Genomic DNA, 22,893 nt, shown 5'->3' with positions numbered 1-22,893 from the left:
AACATAATTTACGAACGACAAAATATATGACTGAGAACAGGTAAGAGATGAATTAGAAGAAAAGTACAATGGATTAAAAATGGTGTGCACAAGCAGAGGTGAGGAGCAAGGCTGGTTTAAAGGGAACACAAATTTTTTAACTGGCCTTGCAAATTTAAGCCTTGACCTACCCCTGTGACCTTGACTTTGACCTACTGTTCTAAAATACGATAGGTTTACCCCTTGGCTAACCCTCAATCCTTCCATCAGTTCTGTTATAATCAGATCAAAATTATTTTTTTTCTCTCTCATACACATACCCACACCCACACCCACATACTCCCCCCCCAACACACACAAACACACACTTACGATCGTAGGCTGGGCTACAGCATAATGTGTGCACAGATTTGTCCATGTATGTAAGTATACTGTATATGTATGAGTGTATGTATGTATGTAACCTCAGTGTACACAGACGCTTTACCCTTGTTTAAGTATAATGTAAAGGTTGTATGTCATGGACGCGTTGACTGGAATCATTATTATTTGTATGAAGAGTTATTACCTACGCCATGGAGGTTGTGTCCAGGAGCTCGGTCTGATCGTGTCTGTCTCTGTATTTGTCTGCCTACTTGTCTGTGAATCTGTCTGTGTCGCCAACAGCATGGGAAAATCAATCTCACGGAACTTTACCAACTGTTCCATAATTACCTAGGATTGTCAGAAGAAAAGAGTCTTTAATTTTGGACGAAAAGTATCAAAATTCAAAGTCAAGGCCAGAAAAATATAATGTAAAACCTAAATAAGGAGATGGTGCTGCCTTGACGGAGGTATGTGCTCTCAGTGCTCTTGATCATGTAGCTAATAACACTAAAGATGGAAGACAGTCACCTACCTCTACTGGACTGAACAAATTCGTGCTCCCTTCTCTTCCCCTTCCACCATCCTCTCTCTCTCTCTCTCTCTCTCTCCTACAACATCCCAGCGCTCCCCTTATCCTTCACCCGAACCAAACTCCCTCCTCTTCCCCTCCTCTCTTCCTACACTCCTCTGTCCCTCTTCCCTCTACCCTCATCTCTACCTCCCCTTCCCTCTCCTTGTATCTCTCCCATCCCCTCTCATCTCTCCCTCCCCTCTCCTTCTACCTCTCTCCCATCCCCTCTCATCTCTCCCTCCCCTCTCCTTCTACCTCTCTCCCATCCCTTCTATCCCTCCCTCCCCTCTCCCTGTAACTCTCTCCCATCCCCCCTCGTCCCTACTCATTCTCCACACACCCTTTTTCTTCCACGCTTCCTCCTCTGTCTCCCCACTACCACATCCTCTTCCCCCTCCCCTCCTCCTCCTTTACCATGAACCATCGATAAAACATTAACGCGTAAATAATAAATAAATCGTGTCTTCATCAGAACAATACAAAAGGTTCATTTATAAACATTTATTTTTCATATCCCAGGTTCAAAAAACCATCAATTAATATATGCACAGAAAAAAACTAGTGTCCTCGTTATTACACACACACACACACACACACACACACACACACACACACACACACACACGAAAAAAAATCATGCCCTTCATTACGATAGCCTTGTTTAATATAATACTCTTGGAAACAAAGACTATTTTATTCATGCAGTGGGAGACGCCGTTTTTTCCTCTCTCTCTCTCTCTCTCTCTCTCTCTCTCTCTCTCTCTCTCTCTCTCAAAGGTCTGAGTAAGTCACTTTGCCCAGGCCCCTGTGTTCCTAGTGGGACAAGGATTAGTAATAGATAATAAAAAAAAGTGCCGGTGATAGTAATGATAATGGTGATGGTGATGGTCATGGTGATAGTGATGGTCATGATAATGATGATGATGATGATAAGATGAAAATGATGATATTTAGCTCATAACTAATAAATTGCCGGCATCGTCACGAAAACGTCAAAAAACCAACCCAGCCAAATATACCATTCCATGACTGACTAGAACGCACTTAGAGAGGGCATACCTCCGCCAATACCAATAAAAATTATAATTTACTGCTGTCATTATTCTTTCCTACAGGACAAATACTTTTCCCGTCTCACACAACCAATTAATTCTAGTCTTCGTCTGCCCTGTTAAGCGATTTCAGAGAGTGCATACCTCCGCGACCGCCAATAAAATTTACTATTTCCGGCATGCAGAACCGGACCCATCTCAAAATCTAAGCAACTCTTCCCTGACCCACTGGCTACCTATCCACCAAAATTCATTGAAATCTGACAACAGCTTTCTTAGATATCTTGTACACAGACAGACACCGACAAATTCATAACCTCCTCCAACTTCGCGAGTCAGGTAATCATACTAGACCCGAGAGAAGTGTGGCTTCCCAACTTTTGCCCAGGCTGTCGCTTCATTATAAAAATCGTCTGTAGGCAGCAGGAATAAAGGGGAAAAAAGCTTAAATTCATACACAGCAGAAAGTTACCATTTGGACCACTGTTCATATTCGGCGCCAGAAGTGCGGTCAGCTGAGTTCCCCCTGCTCTTCGTTTCGGTCTGTTTCGAGATTCACGCACACACCCACACACACACACACACACACACACAATAACGTCGAGAAAATAAACTGAATAAACGGGAAAAAAATCAGGGAAATTGCTGACACACGAAGACAAAACTGAATAAAAAAGAAGTTATGCAGGAACAAATCAAAACTGTCCAGTTAGTCCTACCGGACCCAGGTTCAAATCCTCGCTGGGGCAGGCAACAGTTTATGGATTTCAATTTCATAAAATCATACTTTACTGATCTACCGAAAGACCCGCCGACATGTCGTAAAAATACCCCCGCTAATACCAATACACCAGTCCTGTATGAGACAGCCCTAGCATGTATTCAACAAGGACGGTGGGTGTTAGCGCCGAAGTGGTGACATGTAGAGGTGTATTGGATGAAGGAGGACTACTGGGCCTTGACAGCAGGCTGTGACGCCTATGCCCAGAGTCGGACACATAAAAAAAAAAATTGATGAGTGTGAATGTTGAACTAAATCAAAGAAGCTGCAGGCAAATGATGATAAATGAAAAGAAGTATAGTATGTCAGTGTGTTTGTCGAATGGGTTAGGAGAATGTCAAATAAAGAAGCTTAAATTTATAATAAATAAACTTAAATGTCGAGAAAATGAGCTTAAATGTCAAACAATGAAGCTTACATGTGGAATAAACAAACTAAAATGTCGATTATATAAGCTTAAATGACGAATAAGCTTAAAATGTCGAATAAACAAGATTAAATGTCGAATAAATAAATGTTGAATAAACAGGCTTAAATGTCAAATAAATAAGGTTATGTCGAATAAACAGGTTTTTCTGTCGAATAAAAAAAATCTTAAATGTCAAACAAATATGCCCTCAGGAATTGATGGAGTGTGTGGTGAAATGCTGAAGCATGGGGGAGAGATAGTAGTAGAATGGATGTGGAAGATGTGCAGATTGGCCTGGGAGGAAGGTAGAGTCCCGGAGGATTGGAAGTCAGGTATAATTATTCCCTTGTACAAAGGAAGAGGGGAAAAAGAAGTGTGTGGTAATCATAGGGGCATTTGTCTTCTTAGTATAATAGGAAAAGTGTATGGTAGGATACTTATTGACAGAGTTAGAGAAAGAACAGAGAAATTAGTTGGAGAAGAACAGGGAGGCTTTAGAAAGGGAAGAGGTCGTGTAGATCAGATATTGATTCTTGGATCTTTAGTGGAAAAGTTTCTAGAGAAGGGAAAGAAGTTGTATGCGGCCTTCATTGATTTGGAGAAAGCATATGACAGGGTGGATAGACCAGGGTTGTGGAAAGTATTAAGAATATATGGAGTAGATGGGAAGTTGTTGAATGCTGTGAAGAGTATGTATGAGGGTGCTAAGGCTGCAGTGCGTGTGGATAGTGAACAGAGTGGGTTTTTCTACTTGAAGGCTGGATTGAAACATGGATGTGTCATGTCTTCATGGCTGTTCAATCTGTATATGGATGGGGTTATAAAAGAGATACAAGGCAGGGCAGTGGATGTTGGAGTGGCCCTAGGGAGAGGGGGCAGTGTTTGGAAACTCCCTGTACTGTTGTTTGCAGATGATACTGTGTTGTTGAATGAAGACAAAGGGAGCTGCTAGGCTTGGTGGATGAGTTTGGGAGAGTGTGTAAGAAACGGAATCTAAAGATGAATGTAGGGAAGAGTAAAGTGATGGTCTTTGAGAGAAGTGAAGTCAGTGAATGTACAGTGAGGTTGGATGATAAAGAAATAGAAAATGTGAGTACGTTTAAGCACTTGGGTAGTGTGATGAGTAAGGATGGAGGTTTGGAGGGTGAAGTGCTTGAAAGCGTACAACAGGGAAGGAAGGTTGCTGGTTCCTTGAAGGCAGTGATAAGAAACAGGGAAGTGAGCATGGAAGTGAAAAAGTTATTATATGACAGTATTGTGATACCAACTCTAACGTATCGAAGTGAAACTTGGACGTTGTTGGAGGGACACAAGTCAAGAGTGAGAGCAGTGGAAATGAGTTATTTGAGAGGAGCCAGTGGGGTCACATGGAAAGACAGACTGACAAATGAGGATGTGAATTAGCGTTGTGGTGTGGATGTGGATGTGATAGGAAGCGTTAGGAGAAACACACTGAGGTGGTTTGGCCATGTGGAGAGGATGGAGATTGAGAGACTGACGAGGAGAGTGTATGTAAGTGAGGTGGAGGGGGAGAGGGGGAGGGGAAGGCCAAGGATGAGGTGGAGAGATAGAGTGGAGAGGTATATGAGACAGGGGGGTCTGAATTGGGAGCAGGGCAGTGAAATGGCGAGGAACAGGGTAACGTGGAGGCGATTTGTTTGTGGCCACCCCGTATGGGATTAAGGAGTCTGAAAATAGACAGACAGATAGATAGAAATATGGAAGAAATTCATGTAAATATCGACTACATTCAACCTCCAATCACTACCTGAGAAATGACGCTAACTGGAAAGCCGTAATTTCGACTGGGGCGTTCCAATCACTAGACCAACAAGTCTAGAAACGGTCACTGAAAAGCAATACAAGTAATTATCCCACATAACAAAGGCATATTTAAATTTTCTGGTAACGTATGAACTCTAGCCTAAAAAAACGAATATACATATTTTTAACGAGGTGAGTGAGGTACCCGACCTAAATCATTCAGGTATCGAGGGAGTGTATCAAAAATTTAAGCCTCTTTTCGGCAAATTCCCGATGAAAAATAACGCACGGCCCCGGTACCCCTGCGTTATATCCTGGAAAAAATATATGAGGGTTAAAAAAGCCTAAATTTTTGAGAGATGGGGTATCAGCATCCTCATTAACACTATAGGCATATTAGGCTTCATTATATACCGTATCTATTAGGAAGAAATTTCTGTTTACTATTTTCTAATCTACTTTTACTAGAGGTTCATTGTTTTCATGGTTACAATGTTGCGTTTTCTTTTTAATTCCTGATATCTCTAAGTAATTTAGGGTGCTTGGGTAAATTTATTCTTTAATAACCCCTACACTAACAAATATCTCCCCCTGCACTAAATTATACATCCTGGTGGTGGTAATAATGAATTGTGTTAAGACGTCTTCACTGAAGAAACTTTATACACTCTTCAGGATTCATTGATCATCTTTTTCTGGGGAAGGAAATGATGATGTTGATAATGATGATGATGATGATGACAATACTAACACATTTTTATGCCCGTGTCTTCCGGAATGAGAGGGGGTGTTGTTTTTAGGTGTGTGTGTGTGTGTGTGTGTGTGTGTGTGTGTGTGTGTGTGTGTGTGTGTGTGTGTGTGTGTGTGTGTGTGTGTGTGTGTGTGTGTGTGTGTGTGTGTGTGTTGACAAAGTAACTCACACAGTATTCATATGATTTGGACCAAACTCGGTGCACGGGTAGAGGGTCAACAGTGAGTAAACCTTTTGTTTTGAGAAAAATAGGTCAGAGGTCAAGGTCACAGGGCAAATCAACTTTAAAAATTTATCCGATTTAGACCATACTTTGTGGGAGGGTTCAGGATGAGGCGAAAATATGAGTGTACCCCCTCCACAATATGTCTACCCCCGATGTATATATGTCCCCCCCAATGCATACATGCCCCCACTAATCTTGCTAGGTCAGTGCGCTTTCCCACGCCTGAAGACGGCGTTATTGCATCAGTTGATAGCAGACAGCCTAGACTGGCAGACTATTTTACTGTGAGCTTGTAATAAACTCCTTATCTAGCTGTTTGTACACGGAGTTTCTTTCACCAAAGTATTGCAAGTTACATTTGGTAGCAGCGGTGTTTCGAACCATCAGATTCTGACCGCCTCCTTGGATTTTTAGTGATACAACAAGATACACGACGTCTCGCATCTGCCAGCCTCGCCCCTCTTCCGTGCCTCTAGTGGTGTAATACCTTGGCTGTGCTTTTCGAGTGTACCATTTTTCTCACCAGTGCTCACCTCTCAAACAACCGCACCCATACGCCTTGCTCCTGACCGCACGTGTCACCGGCGCCGACCTACGCACCTGTTGCACCTGTTCCCAGCACCTGTTCCGAACTCATCATAAATCCTGCCCCCACGGTGCCACTTATCACTGTCTGCCCACTGCCTGCCCACCACCATTCTCTGCATTTGCAACTTACTGTGAGCTTGTAATAAACTCCTTATCTAGCTGTTTGTACACGGAGTTTCTTTCACCAAAGTACTGCAAGTTACATGAGGATTCAAATTTGAAAACAATCACTCAAATGTCAAGGTCACAGAGAAAGGTCAAAGGCCAAGGATCTAGGGCAAGGTCAACTCAAACTATACTGATCAGATTTAAGCCAAACTTGGTGGAAGGGGTGAAGGTCAAGGGAAAAAAAAAAAAAACGAAGTGATCCAATTTAGCGAAGAATCGAAGTCGCAGGTCACAATGCAATGTCAACGCTCAACCCGTGTGTCTGTGTGAGAACAAAATGAATGAAATGGTTTTGTGCTGATTTGGAGCAAACTTGGTGGATGAGTTGAGGATCACCCAAGAGGTTGACCTTTATATTTATTCTGAACAATAAATCAAACGTCAAGGTCACACAGCAAGGTAATCCCAAACATCTTTTATTTGATGTAGACGAAACTATGTGGAAGGGCTTAATCTAAATAACAATGACGAGATTCAATTATGAGAACTATACGTCAAGGATCAAGGTCGAAGGGAAAGGTCAAAGGCGAAGGTCACAAGGCAATGTCAACTCAGTTTTGATCTCATTTGACTTAATGTTGGTGGATGGAATCATATTTAGGCAAAAATGAATTAATTCGAGTTTAAACTGTCAAAGGTCAAGGTCACAGAAGAAAGTCAAATATTCAGTCTGTGGACCAGTTGGTGGGCGCGGGTGTTGCACTCTGAGTGGTCCTTCTTGATTATTTATGTAGAGCTTGTGGGGGTATGATTTATTATTATTATTGTTATTATTATTATTATTATTATTATTATTATTATTATTATTATTATGAATATCATCATCATCATCATACCACCACCACCACCATCATGGTAAACCAGATGACAAGGCATTATAACTGTTATTTTTTAGGCGTAATAAGTGGCCAAACATCCCAGACTAACCACTGGTAGAGAAGCAGAAATCCACGGTGGCCAAATAAGTCAGTAGTGGCAACAGATATAAATTTTAGTGTGTGGCTGCATCAGCTAGATTGCAGACCTCACCTGTTTACGGCAATTATACCTTTGTTTCAGAGTAGACTGTCCCTAATTACTAAAAGCCATTGATGATTATACTGTATTTCTAGTGTTTCCCCCAAAAGATAAAAAGTATAGACATGCAACTATTGTTTTACGGGTTTGTGTTATTAAAAGGCGGTTTTATTAAGATTAAAGTAAGTCCCAGGAGCCTTGGAGTGTTAATACTGTCGCCATTACTCCTCTTATGTTGGGGACAACTCTGGTAATTACAGGTCACACCAAACGATTTTATTTTGACAAGAGGGAGTTTGTGGAGACTAAGATTACTAAAAACCACAGACAGCTGTTTCTGCATCCCCCTCCCTCCTTTCTTTCTTCTACCTGGCTAGTACAAAAATCATCATCGTCATCATCATCATCGTCATCATCATCATCACCATCATCATCATCATCATCACCATCATTATCATCATCATCATCACCATCATCATCATCATCATCATCACCATCATCATCATCATCACCATCATCATCATCATCAGCAGCAGCAGCATGGTCTTTTTCCCCTTCTTCAGCCATATACTTCCTCCTCTTTATTTTAAAGTTGTGCAAAATCATCATGGTCGTCGTCGTCGTCGTCGTCCTCTTCCTCCTCCTCCTCCTCCTCCGCCTCATCAACATCATCATCATCACCAATCAGGTCTTTTCCCCTTTAACCGTATCATTCATGTTACACATCATACAAAGCTCAGTAGTTCACGGCAATTATAACTTTACTTCAGAACAGCTTGTGTGGACTTATAGAAGTTATGGATAATTAACCTGCATTTGTCGAGTTTGTGCAAAAAAACGGAGAATTATAACTAACAAACAATTATTCCTTCCAGACTTTATATATATATATATATATATATATATATATATATATATATATATATATATATATATATAATTTTTTGTTTCCAGAGATAATTACTCCTTTCTTACCAGTGGCTTGTGGAAAAATCAGTGAATTTTTCTACCCTTTTTCCGTATTTGTCAAGTGTGTTAATATACTCGTAATCATAACCAATGAGGTGGACGGATAGAGTTGAGAGGTATATGAGAGAAGGGGGAGGGGGTGTGCTGGAGAAGGGCAGCGAAATGGTGAGGGACAGGAGGGCCACATAGAGGCGATTTGTTTGTGGCCACCCGTTATGGGAATAAGACGGCTGGCAATGGATAAATAGATAGATAAATAATGCCCTCTTTATAACCATATTTTTTGAGTGGCTTGTGAGGAATAAGGAAAAATTAGACTATTATTCCAGGACCGGGGTCCACGAAAGCACTTACGATCATGTCTCTGTCGTAACTCTGGTTTTGAACTGCATGAAGGACAAGAAGACCATCGTATCTCCCTCTGTCCCTTGTTCTGACTTCATAAATAAATCTTAGTGGCGAGACGAAAATTGCTGCAGGTTAAAACTATTTTTTATGGAAAATCTAAAGGGTGAAAAAATATTCCATTGTCTAGCTCTTCTTGTAAAATCATACCTAAGTTAGACAGGGAATCGGTATTAAATAATTATGAGACTCCCACCCTGGGAAGAAATATATATATAGGCAATATATGTACGAGTATACTCCGCTGCTGCCGAGTCTGTGAAACCCAAGGCCATTACAGTCACTTATCCCAATTACCATTTGAATACGATGTGCAAAACCAAGGAAAGTAGGGACGATTATTTTGTACTGCGGGTAAATTCAAAATTTTGAAATTTACAGACAGACTAATAATTAGGTTTTTCCATATTTACTACATCGTTTTTGAGTGTCTTATGCGTTTTTTTTTTTTTTTTGATCGATTCTGGTCACGGTTTTCATGACTCATTCCATCATGTTGGACAGTTCAACAGCCCACACTCCTTCACATGTCACGGTGTGTGAGACGTAGGAGGACTACTGGACTGCAGGGAAAGGACTATCAAGCCTACACACGGAGTCAAACACAAAATGAAAAAGGAAAGAAAGAAAGAAAGTTTGGACAGAGTCGGAGAAATTACCTAGTTCTGTACTTCAGTTGGTCTCTAATAAAATCATCCACAGGTATTGTATGTTTCCCATTTGCCTTATCATACAAAAATACAATCATTCCCTTGTTTCTCATATCATCATCATCATCATCACCATTATACTTCATGGCTTTGATATCTTAGTATATGTTATACAATGGACTCTTATTTGTAAAGCATACTTAGGAAAGCATGAACCCCCACTGATTCTCTGGGAGTCAGAGCCCCCCACCTAAAAATAAAAACGATCACAAATAGGTGAAGGTGTGCACATGGACTTAACCCGCCCCGTCCCGACCACTTTTTCACCAATGGTACCCCCCAATCCCGACCATTTTTGGACCCAAATTTTTTTTGCTAAAACTCTCGCTTTTGTTCAGAAACAATGGTCAATCACGAAGAAAGTGTTCACCGGGGTCCATAAGTGGCCTAAACAGGTATACCTTCATTACACCTGGTACCGTGTTCTCTGTAGGTGGTCTGAGGCTCTCACGTTTTCTATGGTATTATAAGTCTGGGAAACCAATGAAAGTAAGTAGATATGTATTTATTACAAACATAAAAACATGCGATACAAGAGTAAATTGGATTTTATATAAAAATAGAGCTGAAATAAGCATTGTACCATCGGGCAAACCGAGCAAAATCGGCCAGACTGGTCACGATGAATTGCTAACATTCCTGAATCATGATTCATATCATTTTTTCTGCTTACATAATATATCTCCAATAACATTATACCATTTTACATTTTATTGAACTGTTTTTACGTATTCACAGGCCTTTCAATAACATTTAGCGTAATGTTAGCGCTTATTTACGTAGTGAGTGAACTCGCTGTGACTGTTGTTTCAACTCGTATTGTGTTTTTTCAACTTACATAATACTTTCCTAATAACATTATACACTTTTCCACTTTTGAGAACTGTTTTGAGATAGTTTCAGGCCTTACGTATATATTTAGCGTAATAATAGCGCATAATAACACACACGGTGAAGTTGCTATGACTACTATTTCAACTTACAACCTATTTTTGTACTTATATAATAATTCTCCACTAACATTGCACATGTTTACACTTGATATAATTGATATCACATAATCTGAAACCTTACTATTCTACTGAGCGTCATATTATCGCATATTTACACAGTGAGTGTTATCACGATATCATTTGTTTCATCTTACACTAGTATTCAACTCATAAATTACTTTCCTACTAACATTACACCCTTTTCCACTTTATATCATTCCTATCACATACTTACTGACCAGAATGTTCTACCGAGCGTAATATTTTCGCAGATTTACACAGTGGGTGTACTCGTGACATCAATTGTTACAACTTACACTATTTTTCAACTTACACGTTACTTTCCTGCTAACATTACACCTGTTTCCACTTTATATTCTTGCTATCACATATTTACTGACCAGAGTGTTATACTGAGCGTCATATTTTCGCAGATTTACACAGTGGGTGTAGTTTTGATATCACTTCTTTCAACTTACACTATTTCTCAACTTATACATTACTTTCCTGAAAACATTACACCCGTTTCAACTTTATATAAGACTTAGCACATATAGACTGGCCTTACCATTATACGGAGCATCATATCACCATCCCACACAGTTTCAGTAGCGTAGGAAGTTATGGTACTCTCTGAAACATGGCTGAAGGCACAACGCAACATTGCACTCTACACACTCGTACCTTGTGTCTTTTCTCTGAGTGCATGGTCTGACTGTCGAGTGCTTGCATACATGGCAGCAGCGCTGGGGTTTACGACGGTTTGGGTCGGAAGGGATTGTGCTAGGATAGTGGCGTCCTGCGAGGCGTAGGGGAGTCTGGGCAGCCATGGGGGTGTGGGTGCGGTGTGTGGGTCTGTCCTGGGCATGCCTGGCGATTATTTCACGTGCCAGCTCCCTCACAAACCCCTCAAAGGTCTCTGATACTCCTGTTGTCATGGCGTGCAGGTAGTGTGCATTCAGGACCGTGATGTCGAGCAAGTGGAAAAAGAGCTTTTTGTACCACTTCATCGTGGTTCTGGCACAGTCAACACTGGAAATCATCGAGTCTGACTGATCCACTTGCCTCATGTTCGGATTATAATCCAGTACAGACTCGGGTTTCCAGACGTTGCGCCTCCTCTCGCTACGGTGATCAACGGAGTCTGTGCGGTGCATCAGGGGGCTGTGTACAATTGATAGGAGGCAAACTTCCCTGTTGTGGTTCCACAGGGTGGCAAGGATGTTATCTGCCTGGAAGAAAACCACCTCGTTCTTGTCAAGTTTCCTCCCTATCTTGACCATATGGCAACGGTTTCTCTTGACTGTACCACAGACTCCGGTGTCGTGTTGGTGAAGGAACCTAGCGAGAAGAGGGCTAGTGTACCAGTTGTCCAGGTACAACACATGACCACGATGAAGGTACTCCTCTATCATTGTCTTCACCACGGCCCCTGAGAGTCCTATACTACGATCTTCTGTTATATCTGTCTGTGCGCCCGTGTACAAGACTATGTCTTGCACATAACCAGTCTTACAGTCACACATAACAAAGATCTTGAACCTGAAACGGTGTCTCTTGCTGGGTATGTACTGGAGAAAGGAAATATTGCCTCTCCACAACACAAGACTCTCGTCTATGACGAGGTCTCTGTAAGGATAAAATGAGGAGTGGAACATTTCCCGTAAATGATCAAATACCAGTCTAATTCTCCTCATTTTATCAGTGTTATTTGCATTAGCTGGATCTTCTGCATCAAAAAAGTGGAGGCGGCCGAGAATCTGCTGAAATCTATTATGACTCATCACCTTTCCAAAGAAAGGTGTGAGGATCATTGGGTCAGTTGTCCAGTATGCAGGAATTTGTTTTTTTTCTTACCACACCCATCAAAAGAACCAGGGCAAAAAATAAGAACATCTCAGAAATTGTCACAGGAGAGTCATATTGCTGGGAATGTCTGCTCGTTGTTCCCAAACGTTCACTTTCACGGCGCTGTGTTCGTGAAAATATGTTTGTCTGTTCCACTATGCGCCCCACAAACGCCTCCCCAAAGAACAAGTGGAAAAAAATCCACCCTAGTGGAACCCGCATGCACACCTGGAGCCGTGCAACCAGACCGCCACTCCTCAGTGAAAGGATGAATGATGGGCTCCCATCTTCCCAGTTCCACGAGACACCACCATCTCCAGCCACGTCCACATCGTCGCCTTCGTCAGGGTGGGGAGGTGAGGGTGGTGGGGGAGGGTGGGGAGGTGGAGAGCGGCGCCTTTCATCACTCGCACTTCTCTTCCCTCTCCCTTTTCCTTTACCCTTTCCCTTCCCTTTCCTTCCTTTCCCCACATCCTGGGGCTGTGGGGAGGAAGTTTGGGAATATTGTGGGGTGAAAGACGTGCTGGGGAGTGGCTCCACCTCCTCTCCCCTAGGCCTACGTGCACCACGTGCTCGTGCTGCCTCCCTCACACGACTTTCCCTTTCACCCCGCACTCCCGCCACACCACTTTCCCTTTCACCCCGCGCTCCCGCCACACCACTTTCCCTTTCACCCCGCGCTCCCGCCACACCACTTTCCCTTTCACCCCGCACTCCCACCACACCACTTTCCACTTCCCCAGACAAAACACTTGGACCATACCTTATTTGTCTTCTCGCCCCACCTTCTGATCCTCGGGGTGAGATTTTCTCCTTACCCAACCACGAGGTGATATCACGTCCTAAGCCGCCGTCATCGTCATCGTCCTCATCCTCGTCCTCATCAGAATCGGGATGGAGAGAGGTCTGTGCACATGGTTGGGGTGCAGGCTGGCCTTCCCTTGCCTTACGATATGTCACATACCGCTTTTTCCAGGGCGAAGGGACCTCCTCATCACCGCTTGTTATTTCGTCCTCTGGCTGGACGTAATCTCGATCCACCACATCATCATCAAGTGGAGAATCACTATCTCCAGTGAAGGCCTCCAGGGCGGATGCTATTTCGTCGTCTGAGAGACCTTTACGCACCATGTCTGACCTGGGTCACTGCTAACAGGTGAGTGACCGAGACAAGGGCGAGCGCGGGTCATGCGGGGTCTGGGACGCTGCCCGCCTGGCGGCAGGTAGGGGAGGCTTGGGTAGTGGGCGAATCGAAAATCTCACGAGAATTTTGAAAATTGAGGAAATTATGAACCTTGCAATTGCAGGACGTTAAAGTACGTCAACGGGATTGGCAGTGACAAAACGTGAGGATGTGGAAGTACGTCGACGGGATGCCGCGGGTTAAACGAAATCACCATACATATCGCAGGACTAAGTGTACAATTTCCTTGTTTTCTCTGAGTGCACACGAATAAACTAGTCATCGATTTCATATTTTTTCTATTTTTGTATTTTGTTTTATAATATTTTAAATTTTTTCAAACCGGTCGGAGCTGCCCCCAGCACTCAGATCTGCCCCATTCTACGGCAGCCTTGATGACCCCTTCAGTACCAGAGGGTTTTCTTAAGCTGAATAAGATCGTCTGGAAGCAGAAGGAAAAAACTAGATAATTCGTCTTCAAATTCTAGGTGCTGAAATATATATTATCGGACAAAAGGGGTTCATCGAGATAATTTTCAATTCTCTGGGTGCTTAAATCTCTCTAATCTCCATTGTTAACTCTTGCATCTTACCTATTCCGTTCTCAGTCTCCATCTTCTCCCATTTCTCACAACTAGAATCCCTCCTTTGTTAACTCTCGCATCTTTTCTCTCCATCTCGTTCTCTCTTTCCTCCCGTCATCCTTCTCACTGCTAGAATCTCTCTCCTCTACAGTCACTACTCATACCTCTCCATCTCGTTCTCGGTCTCCCTCTCCTTCTCTCACCCACCTCATTCACATAAAACAGGCTGTCGCTATATGATATTGATATGCACCGTCGGAGTCAAAAGTTGTGTCTGAGAGGCTGTAATGAAGAATATACAGTTGGGGTCAGAAGCTGGGGTGAAGAAAATGGTGGTGGAAGCAGCGTACTCCGTTACCACTGATTCTTATGACAACTTTTCACCACTACATTACTTCCATCTGACACAGTAACTCACCTCGACGGTGTCTCTATCTGACACAACTTCTAACAAAGACTGTTCGCTCCGAGCCATTTAAAATTCACCTGAATAATAATTAAATGTATGATAAGCTCTGGGCTAAAGCAATTCTCTCTCTCTCTCTCTCTCTCTCTCTCTCTCTCTCTCGTCAACAAACATTCACAATAACAGGGCCGGGGGAGGTAATTGGTTCACAAATATTCATTAATCACTCGCTTGTTTAATCACTGTTTACCGCTCACAAAAACACTAACTACACCCCAAAAGCAAAACCAACACCGAGAAGAATGTGATAAAAAAAGAAAGAAAATAAAAAAGTTACTAAAAAGGAAAGACAAAGTTTCTGTTTTTACGCATAATTCACTAGAAATGACATGTAGGCAACTTCCAGTCTTTCACTGTGCAGCTGACTATCCCTGGAAATGTCTTCCCTACTCTGCTGTGCCTACGACCTCCTCCAGTCTTGTAAACGGGATCTGCCTAAACATCTCAAAAGGAAGGGATCGTCATATTGGTTTTCTTTTAACTGACTTACTTTAGAGGATAAAGATTTAGCTGTCTCAGCCTGACAGTTCTTGTCTTTATACATATTACACACACACACACACACACACACACACACACACACACACACAGTCATAATATATACGGAGACAGAACCAAGAATCCACACCTACATCTACAACTAAGTTCCCCGAAGCAAATTATAGAGGAGATGGGGGAGGAGAATTAACTATACAAAGAAAACGCGTAGGAAGAGGTAAAGATGGGGGAGAGGAGGAACAGGAGCGAGAGGAGAGGTACAAAGAAAAGCCCGGGGAAGGAGGAGCATGGAGGGGAAGAAGGGAAGGACATCTGATCTTAGTGCTAGGGAAAGAAGGTGAAGGGAAGAAGCACAAAATTGAGGAAGACGAGGAAAGAGGAAGGGGGAGGAAGGAATGTGGGGTTAGAACGGGGAACTAGGAGGAGCACAAACAATGAGAAGGGTGACAAGGAGGAAGAATGAGGAACAGGAAGGGGAGATGAGACACCAGACCTGAAAGCAAATGAGAAGAGGAAGAGTGAGAGAAATAAGTAACACGGGGTGTAGAAGGAAAAAGAAAAGGAGGAGAAAGGAGAAAATGGAAGAAGAGGAAGATGAGCAGAAGGGGAAGTCGGATAAAGGAGGAGGAAGAGGAGCAGGTAGAAGAGGAAGAGAACAAGGAATAAGGGCAATGTAGTGGAAATCAATTGTACTCAGGTGCGACAGGTTAGGAGGGAGGGTACGAGCGGTAAAGGTGGGGGGCGTGATGGGTGCAGGGTGCGTTTGAGGGGATAGGGACATCACAGGGACATTGCAGGGGCAGAGTAAGATGGCTATACTCGTAGATGGTTTGTTTTCACCTGAAAGGACCGGGCCACTACCATACCATGCGTACTAAGACGTGGCTGCATGTAAATCGATGGATCTCAGTTATATGGTACGAATGAATCATCTTCTTTACCTGTCAAATTAATCCTCCAGTCTGATTACATGGCCATCAACTAAATAAACCCATTCATCTGTGTATGTAGCCTTCCATCCATTCACTTAGCATTATCTATAGCTTTCATTTATCTATCCATCCATCCATCCATCCATCAATCTCTCTCTCTCTTTATCTATCTGTCTAACCCTAACATTTGTTCCAGTATAAAAATTATCCACTAAGAGCTACCTTCAAACTCATGACAGACCTATCCCACCAAGGCCCAAACTCAGACCTATCTAAACTTACCCAAAGTAATGAAAACTTCCCAAAAATTAATTGAAACATTTGAAAACAATATATATTTAAAAAAATCCCGCGTCCTAAAGCGACACATAACCTCTTTCAAAATCATCCAATCAGATTTCAACTCACCATACACATTTCCAAGGGCAGGGCACCGAATTCTCAAAATTTTAAATCTACCTAACCTACAAACTCATGACAGTCAACAAGTCCCATGGTATGACAATGTACAGTAGGTGTGCTGTGTCAGAATGATTCATGACTATAAGGGTTCAATATTGGATCTTTGTTCTAAAAGGGTATAATTTAGTTTCTCTGGTTTGTTTCATTAAAACTTAGGTTAGTTGTAGTTCACTGGTAATGAGGCTGTTCGGAGCACTGAAGTAAATTATACGTTATTGTGGATCTTTCAAATGTAGTATGTTTATGTATACTTATTTTGTATTTTATAATTTTCGGAGTGTGATTAGTTGTTATGAATTGTATGATACTGCTTCAATTTCTCCATTGTACGAATCAAGGGAAGTGAGGTGGTGACTGTGAGCTGGGGTTTGGGCAGTTGATCAGCAGCACTGGTATGGAAAAGATATAGCAGCTCTTCACGTGAAGTGTGCCCTCGACTCGCGACTTTCCTCCCCGCTGTGACACTTGTGAGCCTATGAAGGATGAGGATGGAAACTCCTCCATACTGAGGAAGCTCTAAACTCTGCCCAAATTGCCCTCTTGATCTACAGCAGGTGTTAGCATAGAAACACCTGCGGACATGCTACCTGCTTCTCAGTCACCACCCTCTTGATGGTCTGTTCTCAGTAAGGTTGTTTTGTCACCAGTAATGTGAAGCAGTGTTCCTAAGGTTACTTCTCTTGTAGTTTACTTTCTTATGCTTAGGATTAAGTTAGGATTAAGTTATAATTTTGTGAATAAATTATATTCTCCAATTTACATTTTCCTAGCCCCAGTGTACAAATGAATGATGGGTCATTTCCAACTATGTGAGTAGTAGTAATAGTGCAACTCTGGAATCATGGTAGTCTTCTTTCACATATGAGACTGTTTCCGTAACTTGGCCATGACATTTGGCGCCCGAACAGGGACCCATTAATTCGTTGTGCACGCGGGGTTGGCAGTATACAGGAAGTTTATAATCTTTAGAATTTCACCATGAGTTCAGAAACTATAAAGAGGTTAACAGAAGAAGGAAAACAAATGGGCTTAGAGGTGACAAGCTTATGACCTGGGTAAGAGAAGAGAGAGTGATAGAGCAAAATCGGCAGAGAGAGGAGCGGGCTCAGAGAGGAAGCTAAAGATTTTAGAATTAGAGGCACAGATTGAAGCTTCGAGGGCTGCTGCTGCTGCTAGTGCTGCTGCTGCTGGTCAGAACGTTCGACCAGTTGCAACCGTAATTAATCCCCCTAAGCTGCCAATTTTCGATGAGGCCAAAGATGATATAGATTCTTATCTGGCTCGCTTTGAGAGGGTAGCTCAAGCTGCAAGATGGGAGAGGTCGGTGTGGCCAGCTGCCTTAGCATCTCTACTAACGGGTCGAGCTCTCGAGATGTATCACCAGTTCACTGACGACATCATTGCAGATTTTGATGAGCTGAAGTCCGCACTTTTGAGAGGTTACGATGTGACAGCAGAGGGTTGTAGGAAACGGTTTCGCGACACAAAGTTTCGTGATGGCGAGTCTGCAGTGCAACTAGCTTGTCGAATCAAAAGGAATCTTGTTAAGTGGTTGGAAGCGGATGGATCCAGTCAGACCTTTGAGGATTTAGCAGATCTCTTTGCAAGGGAGCAATTTTTAAGGCAGTGTCATCCAGCTCTAATGATGTTTTTAAAGGAGAAAGAAGTTAAGAGTTTGCAGGTTTGTGGGGAGGAGGCAGATCGTTGGATTGATGCCCATGGTCACCCTTCCCAGATTAACAAGAAGGTCAACAAACCCGTGGCTGAAGGGCAAGAGAAACCTTCAGAACGCTCTACAACACAGATCAAGACAAAGACCTCAGGGAGTGACAGTAAGTTTGGTAGTAAAGGATGTTGGGGGTGTGGTAAACTAGACCATAGAAAAGCTCAGTGTACTTTTAATAAATCAAAACAGACCAGTGCCGCTGCATCAGGAAAAGCATCTGTGAAAGCTAAAAGTAGGACAGTTAGAGGTTCAGCTACCAAATTTAATGGGAATGGGCAAAGTTATAAGAACTTAATATTGAACAATGGCTTGGTAGAAGGGCAAGCTGTTACAGCAATGCTAGATAGTGGGTCAACTACTTGTGTTGTAGCAGAGAAGCTAGTTTCGTTGAGTCACTATACTGGGAGAACAGTTTCACTGAAATTGGTGAATGGGGCAGTGATAGTGTTGCCAGAGGTAGAAGTTGAAATTTCTACACCTTGGTTAATAGGGAAAGTTTATGCTGCTGTGTGTAAGACCCCAGTTTACGATTTAGTTGTTGGTGGTGTAACTGACAATCCATATTCCCTCACAAGTATACAGTCTACAAGTGATCAAAGCTTGGCTGAACAAGACAACGCAGAGGACGTGAACCTAACCAGGAACAGAGTCCCGAGTGGAAGATCTGACACTGAAGCAACGGACGAAGTAACCACAGAGTTGGAACGAACTTCGAGGAGTACTGCTGGTGGATCATCAGACGCTGGACTCGTTGCTGCAGTTACTAGAGCACAAAGTCGCAAGGACGGTAAAGTTAAACAACCCCTGAAGGTGAGCAATGTTGATACTTTCGTGTCTACATCAGAATTTGTGAAAAATCAAGAGGATGATAGAACTTTGAACTCTATAAGAAGTCATGTTCAAAGTAAGAAAGTGTTTCAGGCAAGAGGAAGAGTGTCAACCTTTATTCTTAAAGGGGGTAGATTATACAGAGAGATGACAGTTAGAGGAGTGACAAAACAACAGTTGATTGTGCCAAAGAACTATCGTAAGGAAGTGTTCAAATTAGGTCATGAGGGAATCATGAGTGGCCATATGGGGTACAAAAAGACTCTGGACAGGATTCAAGGAACTTTCTTTTGGCCAGGTATGGTGGCTGATGTCAGCCGCTGGTGTAGGTCATGTGATGTGTGTCAGAGAACCGTGGATAAAGGTAGCATAAAACCAGGAAAGCTTAGGTCTATGCCAGTAATAGACGAGCCATTTGCCAGGGTGGGTATAGACATAGTTGGGCCTATTACACCTAGGGCAGATAGTGGAGACAGGTATATACTCACTCTCGTAGACTTTGCTACTCGGTATCCAGAAGCAGTTGCCTTGCCTAATATAGAGACTACTACAGTGGCGGATGCTTTGATGGAGATCTATTCTAGAATTGGTATTCCAAAGGAGGTTTTGACTGACAGAGGGAGCCAATTTACATCAGCAATGATGAGGGAAGTTGAACGGTTATTGTCAATAAAATCTCTTAAAACCACTCCATTTCATCCCATGTGTAATGGCTTAGTAGAAAGATTTAACGGTACACTTAAGAAAATGCTGAAACGAATGTGTGATGAGGCACCTAAGGATTGGCCAAGATACATAGCACCAGTGCTCTTTGCATATAGAGAAGCACCCCAGTCGAGTACTAGATTCTCCCCTTTTGAGTTAGTTTATGGAAGAACAGTGAGGGGTCCTTTGGATGTACTAAGAGAGATTTGGGATGGATCGGTCAGCACACCAGAGACTGTTAGTACCTACAGCTATGTTCTAGATCTCGGTGAGAGATTGGAAAACACATGTAAGCTAGCAAGGGAAGAATTAGATAAGGCACAGGAGTTGGATAAGAGCTACTATAATCGTAGGGCTAGTGACAGAACTTTCAAGGTGGGTGATCAAGTTTTGCTGCTTTTACCAACTGACCATAATAAATTACTCATGAACTGGAGAGGTCCATATAAGATTGTAGAGTGTCCTTCTGCTTTGAATTATGTAATAGATATAAAGGGGAAGAAGAAAAGATTTCATGTGAATATGCTGAAGAAATATGAAGTAGACTACGATCCAGATGATTGTGATGTAGCCGAATCAGATGTAATTGCTGCTACAGTTATTGAGTACTCTGACGAGGTTGAAAATCTTTTGCTACCTATACCAACCACTGAGAAGTCTTGGAAAGATGTAGAGTTGTCAGTAACTTTGTCTCCATTAGAGAGGTAAGATATGTGATTTGTTGAGTATGTACTTAGAAGTGTTCTCTAGTACACCAAAGCTAGCAAATGTTCCTCCCCATGAAATTGTTTTGACTGACAAAACCCCTGTTCGAAGTAAGCCTTATGCTATACCATATAGTTTGCAAGCTGAGGTAGAGAAAGAACTTAATGCAATGGAAGAAGCAGGGATAATTGAAAAATCTAATGCTCCCTATAATAGTCCTGTAGTGGTTGTACGTAAAAAGGATAAAGGAGTGAGACTCTGTGGAGACTTTAGGAAATTAAATGGTGTAACTCGGTTTGATGCAGAGCCTATGTTTGACCAGGGGAATATCTTTTCAAAATTATCAGGGTCCCGATATTTTTCAAAACTAGATCTTTCTAAAGGATTCTGGCAGATTCCATTACATGTGGATAGTAGGAAGTACACTGCATTTAGTACTCCCAAGGGTTTATATCAGTTCAAAGTCCTTCCTTTTGGCTTGTGCAATTCACCTGCAGTGTTTAACAGGACAATGAGGAGTGTGTTGGGAGGTATGCCTGGCATAGAAATATTTGTTGATGACATTTTGGTACATTCCTCGACTTTTCATGAGCATTTGAAATTTTTGGATCAGGTATTTTTCAGACTTAAGGAAGCAGGCTTAGTAGTAAATCCATCCAAATGTGTAGTGGGTCAAGCTGAAGTGGATTTCCTTGGTCACAGAATAGGAAATGGGATATGCCAGCCCCAGAAAGATAAGGTTGGGAAAATAGTTGAAGCTTCTGCCCCCAGAACTAAAAAACAAGTTCGTTCGTTCTTGGGACTAACAGGCTATTACAGAGCATTCATACCAAACTACTCTACAATTGCAGAACCATTAACCAATCTAACAAAGAAGAGCAGTCCAAATAAGGTAGTGTGGACAGATTTAGAGCAAAGAGCATTTGATACTCTAAAGAACAAAATGACTAATAAGCCTATTCTCCATTTGCCAGATTTATCCAAAGACTTTGTTTTAAGAACAGACTCGTCAGGTGTGGGTATTGGTGCTGTGCTGATGCAGTCCCATGGAAATGAACTATGGCCTATATCCTACCATAGCAGGAAGCTGGGACAAGCGGAGAGGAACTACAGTGTTGTTGAAAGAGAGTTATTAGCAATCATTGAGGGTGTAAGAAAGTTTCGCCAGTTTTTGTATGGACGAAGGTTTGTTGTTCAGACAGATCATCTGCCTCTGCATTACCTCAAGACTGCTAAGAATTCCAATGCAAGGATTATGCGGTGGGCATTATACATGCAGCAATTTGAGTACAGTGCAGAGTACATTAAAGGAGCTGAGAATGTAGGGGCAGATTATCTTAGTCGTTTGGATGAAGGATATAACACATGCTGTTCAAGTTTGGGAATTCGTTCAGATTCTGTGACAGATGTTGGCTCAGGTTGTTTGGGTTTGCATGCACTTGGTATTGATGAAGATGTAATTCTGGAGAAGTATAATGTTAAAATTAACTGGAATTTAGCTGGCCACGATGTGTGATATAATTTTCTAGAACGTAATTATTAGTTGTTAGAACTTGGGTACAAGTTCTTTTGTTCAGGGGGTAATGTCAGAATGATTCATGACTATAAGGGTTCAATATTGGATCTTTGTTCTAAAAGGGTATAATTTAGTTTCTCTGGTTTGTTTCATTAAAACTTAGGTTAGTTGTAGTTCACTGGTAATGAGGCTGTTCGGAGCACTGAAGTAAATTATACGTTATTGTGGATCTTTCAAATGTAGTATGTTTATGTATACTTATTTTGTATTTTATAATTTTCGGAGTGTGATTAGTTGTTATGAATTGTATGATACTGCTTCAATTTCTCCATTGTACGAATCAAGGGAAGTGAGGTGGTGACTGTGAGCTGGGGTTTGGGCAGTTGATCAGCAGCACTGGTATGGAAAAGATATAGCAGCTCTTCACGTGAAGTGTGCCCTCGACTCGCGACTTTCCTCCCCGCTGTGACACTTGTGAGCCAATGAAGGATGAGGATGGAAACTCCTCCATACTGAGGAAGCTCTAAACTCTGCCCAAATTGCCCTCTTGATCTACAGCAGGTGTTAGCATAGAAACACCTGCGGACATGCTACCTGCTTCTCAGTCACCACCCTCTTGATGGTCTGTTCTCAGTAAGGTTGTTTTGTCACCAGTAATGTGAAGCAGTGTTCCTAAGGTTACTTCTCTTGTA

General features: G+C 42.2%; 1 protein-coding gene across 1 annotated transcript; it reads left to right on the top strand.

Annotated features, from left to right (window-relative positions):
- Positions 1-554: 554 nt before the first annotated feature.
- Positions 555-22,201, top strand: LOC145405353 (uncharacterized). The gene is made up of 3 exons (XM_080276762.1): positions 555-578; positions 17,866-20,684; positions 21,310-22,201. The coding sequence occupies exons 1-3, from the start codon at positions 555-557 to the stop codon at positions 22,199-22,201; spliced, it is 3,735 nt and encodes a 1,244-aa protein (XP_080132888.1).
- Positions 22,202-22,893: the final 692 nt, after the last annotated feature.

The sequence above is a fragment of the Coenobita brevimanus genome, chromosome 66 (genome assembly GCF_032717465.1).
Source record: "Coenobita brevimanus isolate Jiangsu-jjx chromosome 66, ASM3271746v2, whole genome shotgun sequence".
Classification (NCBI taxonomy): domain Eukaryota; kingdom Metazoa; phylum Arthropoda; class Malacostraca; order Decapoda; family Coenobitidae; genus Coenobita; species Coenobita brevimanus.
The sequence above is the reverse complement of the archived record's forward strand: the minus strand, read 5'-3'. Positions and strand labels throughout refer to the sequence as shown.